Source organism: Podarcis melisellensis, assembly GCF_964234715.1.
Source record: "Podarcis melisellensis genome assembly, chromosome: 6".
Classification (NCBI taxonomy): Eukaryota; Metazoa; Chordata; class Lepidosauria; order Squamata; family Lacertidae; genus Podarcis; species Podarcis melisellensis.
In genome coordinates, this window is record NC_138538.1 from 31,325,163 (window position 1) to 31,343,650 (window position 18,488).

At 43.5% G+C, this 18,488-nt stretch overlaps 2 protein-coding genes and 1 long non-coding RNA gene across 3 annotated transcripts in view; 1 reads left to right on the top strand and 2 right to left on the bottom strand.

The window, feature by feature from the left end:
• The window catches only part of LMOD1 (leiomodin 1), a 29,509-nt gene extending 24,998 nt beyond the window's left edge, over nucleotides 1-4,511 (bottom strand). The window contains exon 1 of the mRNA XM_081914419.1: nucleotides 4,066-4,511. Within this exon, the coding sequence (XP_081770545.1) occupies nucleotides 4,066-4,326 (261 nt within the window). The 5' untranslated portion in view covers nucleotides 4,327-4,511. The remainder of the gene's footprint in view (nucleotides 1-4,065) is intronic.
• A 4,169-nt stretch (nucleotides 4,512-8,680) lies between these two features.
• TIMM17A (translocase of inner mitochondrial membrane 17A) lies at nucleotides 8,681-16,571 on the top strand. Its single transcript, XM_081914489.1, has 6 exons — nucleotides 8,681-8,827; nucleotides 10,624-10,723; nucleotides 11,093-11,156; nucleotides 12,674-12,802; nucleotides 13,255-13,365; nucleotides 15,398-16,571. Exons 1-6 carry the CDS (start codon nucleotides 8,802-8,804, stop codon nucleotides 15,466-15,468), a joined length of 501 nt encoding a protein of 166 aa, XP_081770615.1. The 5' UTR covers nucleotides 8,681-8,801; the 3' UTR covers nucleotides 15,469-16,571.
• Nucleotides 13,273-15,386, bottom strand: LOC309371637. Its single transcript, XR_014169234.1, has 2 exons — nucleotides 14,661-15,386; nucleotides 13,273-14,019 (listed from the first exon to the last, which is right to left on the bottom strand). It is a non-coding gene; the product is annotated as an uncharacterized lncRNA (long non-coding RNA).
• Nucleotides 16,572-18,488: the final 1,917 nt, after the last annotated feature.

The window sequence follows — 18,488 nt, forward strand, 5'->3', positions numbered from 1 at the left end:
ATGGAGTGGGGGAGACTGCTCTTGTGCCTGGTTCTGCTCATGGGTTTCCCACAAGTGTCTGGGTGGCCACTGTGGGAATAGTGATGCTGGACTAAATGGGTGATTTGCCTCCTCCAACAGGCTCCTCTTAGATTCTTACCATCACAAATCTCCTAATGTCATGCGTAGTTTTAAGAGAGGCAAATGGGACAGAGCTGTCCACCTGCCCTGTTTGCCTGGCAAAGGGTGGCACAGCTGCTTTAGCAACTGGGTGGAAGGAAATGTTTGGCTACAATGATGGAAGCTTTAAATAGGATTGAACTGCTTGTGCACTCTTCGCAGCACACAACTTGGCAGTACAGTGTTCATGAAGCTCCTTTGCTAAAGAAACACTCTCTAGGAGAGATGTATTTTCTCCATAGCATTCAAGTCAACCCTGAGCTACAAATAAAAACAATAATAAGGGTTAACAGTGCCTTCAACTGTCTACTTCCTATTACGGAGGTTTTTTTAAATCATCCTGCATGCTCTAGTTAAACTCATTTTTTAAGAAGATGCCCTTAAACTGGATGCTTACAAAGAATTGTGCTGCATACACAGTGTGCTTAACTTTATCTAGTGGGAAACCAAAGAAATAAAGAGAAACACTGCATAATTATTTGCAGGACTAGAGCTATAAAGGAGGCATGATCTATGCATGCATGAAAGAGCCTGTGATTCACCAAAAGACAGCCAATCAACCCACAGTCCTAGGGGCTCAATGAACTTGTTGATGCTTCCTGGGACTGAAAACACGCAGGGGTTTTATCACACACCTGGCTGACAAGGATGGCTGGTGGGCTAGATTGAGTCCGGTGGGTTCACAAGCCATGCAAGGCCCCATCCACAAGCTGCTATGTTTTTCGTTTGTCTCATTGGTTTTCATCAGCTTTGCAGTTCAGAATACTTCCTGTTGATCTAGGGCGAGACTGAAAAATGAACTGTCAAGAATGACTGTTCATTGAAATACCACAGTTGTGTTGTTGTTGTTGTTCTGGCCTTCGTTCAGCTCATCTTGGAGCAGAAAAACAGGCATGCATTCCCAGTTACATGCTCCAAACCCCTAGGCTGGACCAAAGAGCCTAGCAGTCTAAATACAAACAAATACAGAACCTGCACTTTAAAAGCCACATTTTCCTTGGTGCTAGTTTCATACACATCACATGTTTTAGTTTCCAAACAGAACAGCCAGTGCAAAGAAAAACACATTTTATATATTTTGATACTCGAAATCAATTAACTATTGCCAACTTTATTCGCATGCAAGAACACAGGGTCGAAGTTCAGTGGAAGAGGACATCCATTCTTTGCATGCAAAAGCCCAGTCTAGGAGGAATGACTGCTGGATGGAGCGCAGAGAGATGAAACGCCATGGTGCATCTGCAGCAGCACAACCGAATGCCTTCTTCTGCCCCAGCTGCAACAAAGCATGTCTTTCCCCCATCAGTCTCTACAGCCACAGCAGGCGCTGCAACCTTCAAACAGTTTGACTTCACCTCGAAAAGCACACTCCTCTATTGTCTCCTGAGACACATAGATGCCAACCAATGCCTGGGTTCTCCAGGTACGGCTGGGAAAGACGCCTGCCTGTACAGTCACTGCCAGTTAGTGATGATGATTTCAAGCTATAATACCTGTCCATCATGGGCACTGAAGATCTCCGGGGAGAGTTGCTCCCTGTTGTCTCAAAACAAATTCAACAGAGACCAAGTGACTGAAAATAGTTTTTTATATTTAACCCCTCTAAGTTATCTGTTACATTTCGTAAGTTTTTCTGCTGTTGCTTTCAAACAGAAAAAAGCACTATGTTTCAACGCAGTAAAGGTAAAGGTAAAGGTACCCCTGCCCGTACGGGCCAGTCTTGCCAGACTCTGGGGTTGTGCGCCCATCTCACTTAAGAGGCCAGGGGCCAGCGCTGTCCGAAGACACTTCCGGGTCACATGGCCAGCGTGACATCGCTGCTCTGGCGAGCCAGAGCCGCACACGGAAACGCCGTTTACCTTCCCGCTAGAAAGCGGTCCCTATTTATCTACTTGCACCCGAGGGTGCTTTCGAACTGCTAGGTTGGCAGGCGCTGGGACCGAGCAACGGGAGCGCACCCCGCCGCGGGGATTCGAACCGCCGACCTTTCGATCGGCAAGCCCTAGGCGCTGAGGCTTTTACCCACAGCGCCATTGTGTCCCAAATTACAAACAGAATTTCGCAGGACTGCTGATGTTAATGTTAAAGATAAGCCTATGCCCCTGAAAGCTCTTACAATTCCCCCCCTTTCCTCACAAGTAACTGAATTCTTTTGAGCCCCCACAACCACGCGCCTGTGTAGTGAACACTTAGATCTGCAAAAGTGATCTGTGTGTGTGCAGTGGGGAGAGATCAAGCCACTTTCCCCCAGCTCCATGGCAGACAGAAATAGAACAGGGACCTCTAAGCATGGAGGTTCAATTATGGGAATTACTTAACCTGTTGAATTTCTGCCTGCTTTGCAATTATTAAAAAAAAAAACATGGACAACTCCTGCACAGACTGGTAGCAACCCCTCCAAGACAAAATATTGCAACTTTTCAATTGTGTGAAGTCAACATTACTGTGACTCTGATTTTGTGAAGGAAATCACCACTGATAATAAACACATCTCCTTTCTCCAGCTTTTCTTGCTCAGTGGCCTATGCTCCCCAAGTCAAATTCCAGCATCAAAGCAGCAGCAGGAGGAGGCATCCTATCAGAATATAGAATTGGGCAGCTTGCAAAGGCTACTGCTATGCACACAATATTATCTAATTTTATAAAATACATCAACAATAATGAAGGAAGATCATTTATTTTACCCCAGTTTTTATTCCTGCCCTGGCTTCCTGTCTGTTTTCAGATTTCTTCCTCTTGCTGTCAATATCCTCCATGGCCTTGCTTTCCCTTCTCATTTTACTGTTTTATCCCATTTATTTACCATTTTAGTGTGTATGAAATTGAGTGTCGCTGCAACTGCACTGCCCCCCACCCAGCTGTGTTGATGCTGTCATTTGCCAGGACCAGCGATGAGGCACAGCAGTGGTAGGGATGGAGGGGTAGCAGTGCTGGCAGTGGTGGGCACAGATGCATGAGAACCTGCCACCTCTGCCAACTTGGTGCTTGTGCCATCCTCACCACAACATGCTCCACCCCATCACAGTACCAGAAAGTACCCGTGTGCCATTGCCTCAGTTTCTGTTCTCAGGCACAGCTGGTACAACCATTCCCAAGGTCAGTATCACAGCCTTTGGTAAGGAAGGTGGCAGGAAGCAAACAGACCTGGAACCCCAGTCAGGCCTGAGACAGAATGGCCCTTATATGTTCCTGACCCTTATATGTTCCTGCCCCCTGCTGGGCTGGAGGACACAGAGTGGCATAGTCCAAATGGCAGAAACAAAGATACTGTATTGTGACAGTGACTTCTATTTCATAACTCTTGGGGACATATTTGCGAGAGTGGAAGGCAACAAAATTCTCCTGACACAATCATAAGCATCCTTTTGGCACCAAGTTAAAACGCATCCCTTCTCCCAGGCATTTGATGGATTATTGTTATCTATATACGGCATGTGTATGCTGCTGAATGTTTTGCTGCTGTTCTATTGTATTTGTTTTACAGCTTATTGTATGCCTTTTATTGTGACGCATTGTTCTTTCCTCGCTGAGTTTATGTTATGCTTTAAAAATTCTGAAGCCACTTGGAGATTCTTTATGTGTGAAGCACTAACTAATACAATGAAATAATATTAATAATAGAGGTAGCAGTTAGCAGTAAAACAGACACCTTGATGTTCCCTGCTGGGTTTCTTGATTATCCCCTTTTGGAAGAGCTAACACTTAAAAGATGGTTGTATTAATTCTGCTGCATCTTACCATGCTCATTACTACTCTCTAGGAGGGACAGTCCTCAGCTATTGACTCATTGATTTGCTAGTGTCCCTTAAGTGGTTTTCATAACACATAAGTTCTGTTCCTGCCTCTCCCCCCCCTCAATTGCACAAATACTCCCTTTCCCAACACTCAGTAAGAGCAACAACTTACATCCATTGATTGTTCCCTCTGAAGAATTTTCTTGCTCTCCTTCTCACAATAATTGAGCATTGCCTCTCGGTTGTATTTGCCACTTGGTTGCTTGTCAGTTTGGTCTCTCTGCCGCAACCCCACAGGAATGTTTGCATCTGTATCAGAGGCATCCAGCTCTTTTTCTAGCTCTTCCATCTCCTCAGCAGAGAGCGTAGACAATAAGTTGTCAATATCTGGATCCTCACTGACTTGACTTCGGAATCTTGCTACCCTAGACATTTTGGTAGCTTGCAGATGAAGCACAGTATGTCTATATATTGAAAAGGAAAAGTGCCAAATTAATAGGCTTTCAGGGGAAGCAGTCCAGTGAAACCAGGTTCTTCTTTCTCTCACTTTGGAGGTGTTGAGATGTTACATGAAAGCAGCTGTGACTTCCCCACAGCCTTGAGTATAATGAATATGCAGTTGAAGAACAGTTGGCCAATGAGAGTCAAAGCGGTGCGGCCTGGTTCAGATAGGCCAATCAGACATGGCAGGAGGCGGAGCTGGTGTCTATCAGAGGAGTTTGAAACCTGAGGACATTCCAGGGAATCTTCAAGTGCTGCATGACCAAATTTAGTCCTGCACATTTAGCTTTTTAAATGGGAAAGAAAACATGTAAAAAAGAAAAAGAAGAAGAAAAAAAACCCCACCCCCAAAACAAGAGATTAAACAAACGCTGCATGAAAAGTATCAGAATTGTTTGCAGGACATCCTCTACTTCAACATCACATTTATTCACAAAGTATTGTTGGCACTTAGCATCCTTTTAATTAACAGTCAATTTGCAAGAGAATGTAGGAGATCCAGGACATGCTTGTGTCTTTCATTTTCACTAAATGTTTCCATTTTAAAAAGGGGAGTAGCACATGCTCTGCTCTTTATAGTATATGAGCATCTGGGTCTTTCTTTGGAATGTTATGCAACACCAGTGGCATAGCGTGGGGGGTGCAGGGGGGGCCGGCCGCACCAGGCACAACATCTGGGGGTTAGGGTTAGGGGGCGCAAATCCACGGGTTAGGGGGCGCAAATTACTTGCCTTGCCCCGGGTGCTGACAACCCACGCTACGCCACTGTGCAACACAATGTGCTTCTATGAACCAAACAAACAATTGGGGGAGGGCCATAGTTCAGTAGAAGAGCCTCTGCTTTGCATACAAGCATTTCCTCCTTCAATCTGGCATCTCTAGGTAGGGTTGGGTGGGACCTACCGGTAGGACTAAAATCCTGGAGAGCTGCTGCCTGTCCATGGATGCTAAGCTAGGAGGACTGATGGATTCAGTATAAGGCAGTTTCCTCTGTAGAAAATGACAGCCATTTCTCTGCTATGTATGGTATGGCACACTTTCAAAGCACTGCAAAGCACACACATACTCCAACCAAGCACACAGATTAGGGCTGTAATATTAGATTACACATTTCTAGCACATTGTCACTATGTGCATGTGAAAATACAAATTAGATCATTCAGTCTTCCTGGTTTAATTCACATTGTCAAACGTATTTTGATATGGTTTTCTGATCTGGTGAGATGAAGAGCAAATTAAATGGTGCATCTCTTCTACCCTGCAGGTTGCCGGGCCTTAAGCTAACCTAAGGTGCCTATGCCTTTAAATCAGGGATAGGGAACTTGTGACCCTCCTGATCTTGTTAAGACTGCAGGTCCCACCCTCTCTGACCTTTGGCCATGCTGGGTAGGGTAGATAGAATTTAGAGTCCAACAACATCTGGATGGCCACAGGTTCCTCATACGCCATTTAAAAGCAAAAGGTCCCCTTCCTGTCCCATTTCCCCAGAGTTTCCTTTGCCTGTCTCCCTGTTTTGCCTGCTGCTGTGGGACAAAACTGGAGTCCTACTTTGCTACTACAGCAAGCAAGAGGAGAGGGTGTACAATGAAGAAGGTGTGACAGTTGCATCTTCTCCTACTGCCTCAGAACACAGAAATGGTTTGGATGATCTGCAGTAGTGGTCAAGGGAGTGGAGCAGTGGCACTTGCGGTACCTGACCTCCTGTCACTGCAGTGCAATATACCAGTAGGAAGAGGGGCAAGACAGCTGCAAGACTGGTGTGGTGCTGACACACCAGTAGAATCAGTCTGGAACCACTGGTGTGTTTCCACTGTACTGACCTTGCACTGCTTGGCCCCTTTCGCTACCAGTAAGCTTCAGTGATGCAGGAGATGGGAGGCTAGGTTAATGCCACTGTCCTCCCCCACCAATCACAACTGCAGTTCATCCATCCAATCTGTTTCTGCATTCTGAGGCTCTTGGGACCTGGTAGTTGAATCTGGCTCATTACATTTGTTATTTAGATTTACAAAGGAATTATAAAATCATAGAACTATAGAGCGGGAAGAGACCCCAGGGGTCATCTAGTTCAAGACCCTGCAGTGCAAGAATCACAGATAAATATGGTTATTTTACTCATATTTACACCTGAAGCCTTCAATGGAGCAGCTACACAAAATTACACCGCAAGAGTGTCTCTCCTTGCTCCTCTCATGGTTTCAGCAAGCTTGGGTCCAAAGCAGGAGCCAGCTATGGTTCCTGACCTCTTGGTTCAGCCTCTCCCATCCAGTGCTCATGGAGTTCTGCTTACTTCTCCCTTCTGGTAAATTTGCTTTTGCAGTTTTCCAGTTTTCTGCAAATCTTAGTCATCAAAAGGCTAAGCTCCTGACCAGCGAAAAAGAAATTAACTGTAAGTTCTCATCACTCGCTTTCAGATTGCTGCTCAATATTTTTGGTGTAGGACTTTGTGGTTTGCTTGTGCAGTTTTCTGGTTTTGTGCAAATCGGAGGAATAAAAAAATAAAAATCCTCCAATCAGGAACATACTGGAGATAGTTATGAGCAAATCCAGAAAAGAAATGAAAGCATTGAGTGGGCACAGAAAGGGGAGTAGCAGAAAGTGACAACTAAACCACCAACTCAAAACACCAAAACAAATAGCCTGCAATCCATAGTAGAACAGTTTAGAGCCTGATTTCCCCCTCCTTATAAGATTATCTCTGTTTTGAGTAATTCTGATTTTTTAGGCGCAAAGCATCAACACTGGTGGTGGTGTTGCTTGAGGGAATGTCATGTAGGCTACACAAATTAAACGGAAAAGCAAACAGCTGCAAACACTCATTAAATTCCAGTGTGGACGAGCCCAGAAGCAATACAAACGATGTGCCCCATCTGCTGGCGGCTTTTGTTATTTTTTGTTATTTTTATTGTTATTTTATTTTTTTTCTTCTGAAAAAAAAAAGCAAACAGAAACCCACTGGACCCCATCCACAGCTTTTTATGATCATTTGAGGATACCTGGTTTGGATCTAAAAGTATTTTTTTGTTTTGCTTTGTTTTAACACTGCTTTTTCACTCAACTGTTTCGTAAATTGCCACGTAATTACGGTACTCCTGTTTGTGCTTTTCTTCCTTCCCTCCCTCCTCCCGCACCACCTCACTTTCTACACAAACCCGCCCCCATGTATTTGGGCGTCAGATACTCAGGATAACTCTTCCTGCATCTGATGAAATAGGCTGTAATCCAGGAAGGTTTATGTCATAATAAATGCGTTAGTAAAAGATCATTTGTTGCTTTTTGAATATTTAAAGCGGCGCACGAAATGAACTCCCCATAAAAAACTGCCGACATTGACTCAGAGTTGTTCTGCCGCAGCATCTCCACCGTCGGAGACTTCTCTGTCTTTTGCTTTGGAAGAGCAAGTGGAAAACCAAGGAAGAACACATCTATACTATTTCTAGTTCTATGGCGGAATTTCAAAAGAGACTCCGTGTTAGCCTCTTTGCCGTCTCTTCCGGAGGCGCTCCTCGTTTGTAAACATAGAGATATAAATGATGTAGAGTCACGCTCTTTCGCAGACATAATCGGCACTCTTGCTCTCAAATCGAACTAGTGTCCCACTCTGCAAAGTACAGAAAGTTCCTCTCTTGGTGTACCACATGCGTGAGCGACACCACACTTGCCAGAATTATGACCGTTCCCGCCCCCCAGCCCGCGTCCTTCACCAAATGTTAATTTGTTGTTGTTTAGCCGTGTCCCACTCTTCGTGACCCCATGGACCAGAGCACGCCAGGCACTTCTGTCTTCCACTGCCTCCCGCAGTTTGGTCAAACTCATGCTGGTAGCTTCTAGAACACTATCCAACCATCTCTTCCCCTGTCCTCCCCTTCTCCTTGTGCCCTCCATCCTTCCCAACATCAGGGTCTTTTCCAGGGAGTCTTCTCTTCTCATGAGGTGGCCAAAGTATTGGAGCCTCAGCTTCAGGATCTGTCCTTCCAGTGAGCACTCGGGGCTGATTTCCTTAAGAATGGAGAGGTTTGATCTTCTTGCAGTCCATGGGACTCTCAAGAGTCTCCTCCAGCACCATAATTCAAAAGCATCAATTCTCCAGCGATCAGCCTTCTTTATGGTCCAGCTCTCACTTCCATACATCACTACTGGGAAAACCATAGCTTTAACTATAGGGACCTTTGTTGGCAAAGTGATGTCTCTGCTTTTTAAGATGCTGTCTAGATACGTATCATTCTACAGTGTGTCGCTCTCTTTCCCCCCTTCTCCTCATTCCTATTGGCTCGGCTCCTGGAAGCCGGACGACCAATGGCCTTGCTCAGAGGAGTCTCGCGGGGAAGCGGAGGTGCGGGGCCCACGTGACTCGCATGCCGGCAGCCGGCTGAGCGAGCGCGTTAGGTACGGAAGCCGGGAGCCAAGATGGAGGAGTACGCGCGCGAGCCTTGGTGAGGAGCCGCATTTCCGCCTCCCGCTTCTCCCGGGAGAGACGAAGAGCGGGACGGAGGGGCGGCGGGTGTGGTCCTTAGCAGGCAGGGCTGGCAGACCCGCTTAGCCTCCCTTTCTTCGGGACCGGCGGCGGGCAAGTGACCTTGGGGAGCCGCGAGTGGGTCAGCCGCCGCCGCCTGACCGGTTGCAGGGGCCGGGGAAGCCTCTCTTGGCCGGGGCGGCGGGGAGCGCCTTGCTTCTGCCTTGGCCAGCTCCCTGGCGGGTGGATGAAGTACCCGATCCCAAGGGATCCCAGAGACGCGGGATGGGCTGAAGCGCCATGTGGCCGGGCAAAATGGGCAGGTCTATTTTGTCCTTTGGCGGAACGCAATTGCAGAAAGGAGGGCGTCTTTTTGCTAAACTGGAAGCTCCTCGGAGTCCCCTTTTAATCTCCCATGTGGCAACTCGGGTTTATAACTGGCTATAAGAGAAGGTGCTCTGCAGGTCCATGGGGGCAATACTGGCCAGTTTTCGTTCGTCCTTCACCCATAATGCTTCCAATTTGCTGAGGCTTTGTAGGAAATTGCTGGACTGATACCACCAGTGCATTATGTGTATTCTTCAGCAACATGGTGCATGCTCAGGTTACACTTAAAAGCGGGTTGGTTTAAGAGATGCTGAGTGTACACTTTTGCTTTATAAGATTAAAAACACATTGTAGGATTATGCAAACAAAAAATATAATACTGCAGAACAGTAGTATCAGCGCACACCTTGCCAGCACTTTATGGATGAGGTTGCTAGATCCACTGTACAGGGGTTGGGGTGGGGAGATGGCTTGCATTTGTAAATCATTCATGAGGAGCATGCAGCCTTTGGCCTAGTATTGGAGGGGAGAGTAGGAGAATGGAAGGGGGACACTTGAAGTGATTAGAGCAATGTAAGAAGGGAAACCTCTGCAAGTCATTAGTTCTGACCTGTGTTAATGAATGGGGGGGGGGGGCGGACCATAGTGGATGGAGAATTGGAGAGACACAGGGTGCGCAGACAGACATCACCTTCAAAGACCTTCCCTGGCACCCACAGGTTTCCCCCCTCTTGGAAAAAAATAGTCCTGAAATTATAGCCAATATAATACATGTGTCTGCTTCGTGGTGTGTTTGTCCACAGCAGCTTCTCTAGCTTACAGATGAGTCCAAACTGGTTGTTGAGCTCTGAAGTATAGTTTAAAGCTTAAGTGTTCCAGACCCAATAATTTTCTGCATTGGCAAAAAACGGACGAGAGATTTTGATTATATAGTTAATGGGAAATTGCTGTTATACTTTTACAATGTCATATGTCCTTCCTTCATTTATTTATTTCCATTTATGAATAGCTTCCTATGAAACATAACAAAGCAATTAGCAATAATAACATCAACGTTTAAAACCAGACCTGGCGGGGGGGGGGATCTCCACTTAAAAGGATTGTGGAAAAAGAAGAGTCTTCAGTAGGTGCCAAAAAGACAATAGAGACAGCGTCTGCCTGATATGTAATGGGAAAGTATTGTAAATGGTGGGCACTGCCACACGAAATGGCCAATTATGACATTATACAGAACAGATGCCTTGATGAGATGTAATCTGCAGTAGGCCCTCTCCTGCAGAGCGCAGCGATCTCTTGAATATGTAAGAGGTGAGACAGTCTTTTAGGTAGATAATCTTTTTAGGTTTAGTGAATAAGGTTATAAAATAATAAAGTGATCCATTTGTTTGTTTTACTATGATGTGATGTTTGCGAGACTGAACACATTAATGTATTTGTTTTTTCATTTAGCCCTTGGAGAATAGTGGATGACTGCGGCGGCGCTTTTACAATGGGAGCCATTGGCGGTGGCATCTTTCAAGCTGTCAAAGGATTCAGAAATTCCCCAGTGGTGAGTTAAAATGATGATTTTTTTTTAGTGATAGTGAAAATTAATGCACTTTTTTTTTAAACGGAGACAACTCTATCAAGGTCTATTTCAGGATGTGGCAGAATCAGGCATAGAAGGGCCTTCCATGAGAGAGAAAATTAGATGCTTAGAACCTCTTGAGCTTAGCTCAGAAGATGACACCAATATGCAAATAAAAACAGGGTTGTTGTTTTTTAAAAAACCAACAACCCTATTTGCTGACAAAACATACAACTTGCAGCAAACAAAATATGAAGTGTGTTGTTTTCAGGCTAAATGCATCCTAAATTCAGTATGTGAAGAGCTTCAACTATTGAAATTGTTCCAATTTCGTTCTTTTATTTGTTGCAGGGTGTAAATTATCGGTTGCGGGGTAGTCTGACAGCTATTAAAACCAGAGCACCACAGTTGGGAGGTAATTGCACTATTTACACAATCTTTTTCTATTCTGTTTTTAAAGGGATATTGGTTACAGTTCTCACTTCCCTTAGTTTACCTTCAGTACATAATCGTTCTGAAATGAACGTGATGATGAAACATTTCTGTTCCAAGAGCACATGCGTATTGATTCATACAACTGGTTTCTTATGGACTATGTTGTTTTCTGCTTTCTATGTTTCCCCTCACTGCTACCTCTTAACATTTCCCTTTTTTTAAACACAACCCATATCCAATACCAGTTTTTAGCTCTGTAAGCCTATCTTGGGCTTTACATAGCTTGCTCTCCAACTTTATGAGGTACTTAATAATATGTACTGTTACACGGTCTGGAAAAAGTGCAGATGAGACTTGTTCAGGGTTATGCTTCCTTTTTTTAAAATGAAAGAATCTAATGTGGACAGGTAATTGTACGTAGAATCTATGGAAATCAGTGGCACCTGCACACATTTTAAGGATGTGTGCGGGATTGTGGCCCTGACCAAAATATCTACTTGGTGCTTTTCTGAAAACGAGCAGGGTGCCTTTTCTCATGTTTGTTTGTTTTTAAAAATCAACGCCTCGTAACTCATGCATGTCATGCCAAACTGTGGTTTAGTGCAATGTGCAAGCACAGCCAACATCAGGCATTTGCTTCTGTTCTCCTGCCACTGGGCAGGCAGCCAAATAAAACAACTGTCTTGTTTCAACTGATTTTGTTTTGAAGTGCCTGGTTTTTCACATACTAATTGCATTTTATTAATATTTCCAAGCGGATTGAGGACTTGCACAGAATATAGTACTCCAGAGCTTTGAACTGTTGATGAGAAACGACTGGTGGCGGCCAGTAGATTCAGTTGTAGAGTGCAGTGAATAGAGTCTGTTAGGAAAGGAGAATCTGGATAGTGAGAGGCTTTATTGTTATTTCGGGATTTTTAGTTAACGTGATAGGAATTATGGGACGCGGGTGGTGCTGTGGTGTAAACCACTGAGCCTTGGGCTTGCCGGTCGGAAGGTTGGCAGTTCGAATCCCCGTGACGGGGTGAGCTCCTGTTGTTCGGTCCCTGCTCCTGCCAACCTAGCAGTTCGAAAGCACATCAAAGTGCAAGTAGATAAATAGCTACCACTCCAACGGGAAGGTAAACAGTGTTTCTGTATTCTGCTCTGGTTTTGCCAGAAGCAACTTAGTCATGCTGGTTATATGTCTATGGACAAACGTTGGCTCCCTCGGCCAGTAAAGCGAGATGAGCACCGCAACCCCAGTCAGTGGCCTTTACCTTTTTAGGAATTATACTTATGAAGACATTTGTGTATTGTCAGCTTCCTGAATAATTATTGGCAGATTTTGTCATGAATTTGTCTTTGCTTCTGTTGTGGGCTAGAAGCGGAATATCTACAGTAACCATTGCCTTTGCTGGGAACATGAAACTAATATCCAGAAACCCAAATAAGGAAACTGCTGTTAAGTACTGTTTTCGCCAGTTCTGAACCCAGGTATCTTTCCCCTTCAAATAGGTAGCTTTGCTGTGTGGGGTGGTCTCTTCTCCATGATTGACTGCAGTATGGTGAAAGCAAGAGGAAAAGAAGATCCTTGGAATTCCATCACTAGTGGTGCCTTAACCGGAGCTATATTAGCTGCAAGAAGTAAGAACACCAGTTTGGAGTGAATGTTTTTTGGAAATATTTCATTGAAAATATTTTAATGTCACTTTAAAAAAATGTTAGACAGTCTTATGTGCACATATGCGCTTGACCATTCTTTCCGCGGTAAGGGTTGTATTGTTTATAAAAGTAAGAATTTATAATGAACACATGATTGCATCCATATTGCTAAGATAGGAACTTCGACAATTTTAGCATTGAGAGGGGAGAAAAATGAGTTGTAAATTCACTCAAGAATAGAATCATTGAATGCCTTTTATTTGGTAAACAATCCGTACTGCTATTTCTTTCCTGTATTAGCTCAATTATTCTTCCTAGCAAAGATGCGCACATAACACATAGCTGACATTTCCAATAGTGTTTGTGAAATAATCTGCTGTACCATTATAAAATATTTTTAAAAGCAACCTTTTTCATATTCTACCTCTTTTCAGATGGGCCAGTTGCCATGGTTGGGTCTGCAGCTATGGGAGGCATTCTTCTGGCTTTAATTGAAGGAGCTGGTATTCTGTTAACGAGGTTTGCATCTACACAGTTTCCAAATGGTAAGATGCCTACCACAGCTTGGGATGCAACACAAGATGTTAGTCATGATTCCTTGAGACTTTCCGCTGTTTAGCCATTTGAATTCTGTTTATCTGAGGGAAGGCTATTCTAAACTATATAAAGATCTTTAAACCAAATGGTTTGGAAATTAAGATGGTATAATATTGAGGAATCTGGGAGACCAGGAGTGTGACAAGATGAGCTTTCTTATGAATTATGGATTAATCCGTAAGATTAATATCTTGAGATCTTCACAGAATTGGGAAATGCAAACTGATAGAAACCAACTATTAAGAACCATGGTTCTTGAACCATATATGGATTAATTCTCATTGAGGTGGTTGCCTTTATGCACACCGTTAAACTTTTAATGATTTACACTAAAGCTTGGGTTATCAACAGAAATGGTCAGAAATAACAACTTTTCAGGTTTTATCCTAGGCTTTCATGAGGATACAGTGGGATAAGTGGTTGTGCTTACAGTTGATGGGAAGATGCCCACAATGCCATGTGTAGTGCCTATGAAAATCAGTAATGGGATCTGTTTAGCCAAAGCAGCAAAGATGCTTTGGAAAGATATGTATGAATAGCCTAAATTGTCCAAGTATGCAGATTTACCCAGGAGTAGTCCAGTTGATTTCATTGAGTCTTACCTGCTTCATCAGTGAGGCGTTCTCAAAGTAAAGGAAGGATTGAACTCTGATTAATAAGAATACATACAGAGGCTTGAACCAGCAAGACTCTGGGAAGGGTGTGTATAATAATCTCCGGCCCAGGTCATTTTATTCACGAAAGAGCTTTTTACAGAGTGTTCGTAAGAACCTATCAGATTTCTTCTGAGCATTTCAACAAACCCCACGTGGGGACAAAGTTAAACTACAAACACTAATTAAGCATGCACTTTTGGGGTAAATAAAGAACAGAACTACAAAGGAGTGCCATCTGGCAACCCCTGAGGTCAGAAACAAGCAATACCCTAAGATTAACATCATAAGATTAACATATCAGAAAAGCTACATCAAAAGAAGCTGCCCACTGTCTTTCACAGCCCAGGATGCATGCCTGCCAAAGCAACTGGGCTGTGTATGCTGTGTATGTGACTTGTCAAGAAAGAGAAATGGGCAGTAGAGGAAATGGCCAGAGATGCAGAGTGTTGTGGGATTTGATCAGAAATTCTTGTCAATGAATTAAACCCAGTCAACACAACGCATTCATCGTGGACACAATGGCTTGATGCATATTTTATAATTCCTCATAGTAATCCCACCTGACCCCACACTCTGGATATTTGCACGCCTACAATCAGGACTGTGAATGTTTCCTTGGCAACTTGCAAATGTCCATGTGCATTTAACTTCCCACTGAAATATACAGCTTGTAGCTGAAAGTCCACTATTTCTCCACTAACCTCCTGTACTATATCCTCCTGACCGTAATTCCCACCTTCAAGATCCTTACTATAAGCTGATAGGGCATACGTGAGCAACCAGTAAGCTGCATGTACCCCTCTTGCTGTGTGGCCTGCCAGTTCCCCAATGCCACCATTACTGCCATACTTGCTGCTGCTGCAGCCAAGTTCAACATAAAAGGACTTCTGCTTGCTTGCCCTCCCACTCAGAAGTTTTAGGGGTGGTTTTCCTCCCCTTCATTGCTGCACTAAACTCATATTTGATCCTGCCGCCCTTGTCTGATCTTCCTTCTTCCTGTTTCCAGCCACAGAACCTGTGCCGTAGATCCTCTAGATACTTTGTGGGCTCTATGGCCTGGCTTCCTTTCCATCAGCTCCAGTGTTATTTTACAGTGCTGAGGAGCTAATCCATGCCCCTTTTCATACTCAAAATCTCCTATTGCTCAGCACTGGGTATGAAACAGATTAATCTCAGTCTGTGTTTGCAGTTTATGTTTGGTCTACTAGTAGGTACTTAAAGCAATTGTAGAGTAAATTATAAATGCTTGATCTGAAGACATACCCACTGTTAATATGCTGCAGAGCATTGAATACTTAATGTTTGTTTTGTGTTTCAAATGCAGGCCCTCAGTTTACAGAAGACCCATCTCAGTTGCAGCCCTCTCCATTTGGGGACTATAGGCAGTATCAATGATTTTGTGTGTCCTCCTGTTTTGTGCGGTACAACCAATTGTCATCCTTTATGAACGAGCAAAATGCAGCGTTATTTGAAGACTTTTCGTTGGATGTGTGCACCTTGGTTTTCTGTACTTTTCACAATATTTAAAAGATAATTATGAATAGTAGGATTCTATTATTGCAAAGTGGATATGAGGTGCTTGAAAAACTCTCTAATTAAGCCTTGTGGTAAGAGGATCAAGCAATGTATTACAGAAAGAAAGGAATCTGTGGCCTTTACAGTGTAGCATTTATCACACTGGTGCCAATTTTAAGGAAAAGAACAGTCATACTGCAACAGAGCTGCCTAGCCCAAGATCTGATGTCTTCTACAAGAGTGGACTAGTATCAGGGCAAATGAGGCTGTCTGCTTTCAGTTTTATACTAGACAATTGGAATTGGAGACAGAAGTGAATAGGGAGTATTTATTGTCTTTCTCCTCCTTACTATCTTTATTGCACAGACAGGTGTGAGAGGTGGTAATTATTTTTCTTAATACAGTGGTCCAACATAAGCACTCAAAGGGATATATTCATAGCAGAACTACTGGAGATAGTTCATAAAAACTCTACCATTTCTTTGCAGAGTACCTAAGGACTTCAGTTTGCTTTCTCCAGAGTTGTCCTGGGCTACAGGACACTCACATTTGAATGGCCATTTTGCATCCTTTACAATTAGATCTTCTATGTAATTCACAGATTAATGTAAGAGTGGAATGTTGATCATTTTATGGTGTAATTTGCACGTTGTAGGGTCTACTTCTCAAACAAGAGAAGCATTCAGAGTAAATCTATTACTCCCAAAACGTATTCAACACTTGCACAGCCTGAATATCTCTTTAACACTTTGAATGGACTTTCCACATCCAAATATGAATTGACAATATATTACATCCACAGTCTTCTTAACTGGATCAATGATGATTACTTTTGCCTAAATTAAAATCTGTTTGCAGGTGTCTATAAATGTGGAAAATTGAACAAGCTGAAATACTCCTGCTATTCCAGTCATTCAGCATTGTTCAGTGTTCCTCGTTACTGACCGTGCTTTTCCATTAAATGTGGTTATTTATAAATGTCATTTGTCTTTGACCTAATTATGTGAATGAAGAACTTGAACATACAAGGTGAAAGGCTTCAGAAGCCAAGTCAATTAGAGGTTTGTTTTGGCTCTCAGCAAGTGCAGAGATACAAATTTGGGGGCTGGGGAGGGAATTGGCATCCTTTGTGGCTCCAGCATTGGGAGGAAACCTTGTGTGGGTCTCACTCACCAGCCTGCCCTTTGGCATGGCAAGAGGGGCAAGCAATATTGTCAGACTCTAGTCCCAGATAAGTCTGTCTACATGCCTTTCAGATAAACTAGTCTTTGGAAAGGGAATGGTAAAAACGATAAGAGCGGATTTCTAAAGAGACGACACAGATCAGGCAAGAGCAATCCATATAGGCCCATAACTAGCCCCAAACCTACAGAATAGCTATGCAATGGATTGCCTGCACCTGAGAAAATCGTGCAGTTGTTCCATAGTGTTGAAAATGTTGGCTTTTATGAGCTCTGGAGAAAACTGAACAGGGAAAACAAGGGAGAGGGATGTTTTTGAGCACAATGTCATGCTAATGCCTCATAGAAGTGAGTGAACAAAGTGTGGCTAATCCACAGAAAATGGCTGACATGGAAGCAGGTGGTACGAGTTTGGCCTAGAGCACTAAGGGCCAACATGATGTCCTCAATACATTATTGGACTATACCTCCCAATTACAACTTCCCTAAGTGAGAGTAAGCTCCTGAAGGAACACTGGATACTTACAGCATGTTGCAATATTTGGTTTATTCACAAAAACATAGACTTAGTAGAACATAGATGGATACAAGCACCACTGCATTTATAGTCCACTGTCCCACATCAGATCCTCAGAGAGAGGCACACTGCACCCCAAAATACTCCTAGGTTCCTGCATTGCAGGGGTTGAATCAGATGACCCTTATGGTCCCTTCCAACTCTACAATTTTATGATTCTGTGAAACTGTTTGAGTTGTTACTTCACACAGAGAGACCTTCCATTAGCCCAGGGATGGGGCTTTTGCATTCCAGAGTTGATATCTGCTCAACCATCATAGATACAAATAGCAAAGATCACTGGGTGTGGTTCCATCCATACACAAGAGAGGTAGCAGCAGGTTTTGGGTGTGCAGAAGTACAAACAACTTTGTGTACAGGGAGTTCCAAAATGGTGCCCAAAGGCCACAAATGCTGAGGGATGTTTGAGGGGAATGGAAATCTGGAAGGGGGGGATGGCATGGAGCACCCTGGAATAGGGCAGGATTGGCTGGCTGGCATTGAGCAGGAACACTCCATAATTAAACTTTTTGTTTCAGGTCCCATGCATTCTAAAAATCTAGCAGTCATTCTGTGCCATCAACATATATTCTTCCAAAGGAAAGTCTCCTGGTCACCAAGAGTTTTTTTAGATATACGAGACTGAAGTGCCATATGTCCTTTGTGGGAAGGGGTTTCTCAAATTTACAGTACAATGACATAGATTTAAGGTACATTGACATACTATTCCATGTTGATCAAAACTGGTAGTGGCTTAGTTCAGGACTGCATTTTGAGCACTAGTCGAGCAGATGAATTAAAAGGCAGACAATATGATAAAAGTAAAAAAGTTAAATCTAGTTACCCCACTGAACAATAGAGCCTATCTGGCTAAATAATGGGAAATCTCAAATGCAGCAAGGTTAACACAGGTGAACAAACATGGCTGTTTAGGGGAAACATCTTTAGAGACAGAATTTTTGCAAAAATGTGCATCAAGTCATTTTGATGAGAAGTAGATACCACTCACTGCTACTGTCTTGTTTCACTGTCATTTCAAGGGGCGCTGTGCTACATTTTTGACCCTAGTACATTGTATCAGGTGCCAGAATTAGAATCAGAATAATCTTTATTTGCATCAGCCGGTAGCCGTAGCAATAAAGTAAAAGACAATGTACTGAAGA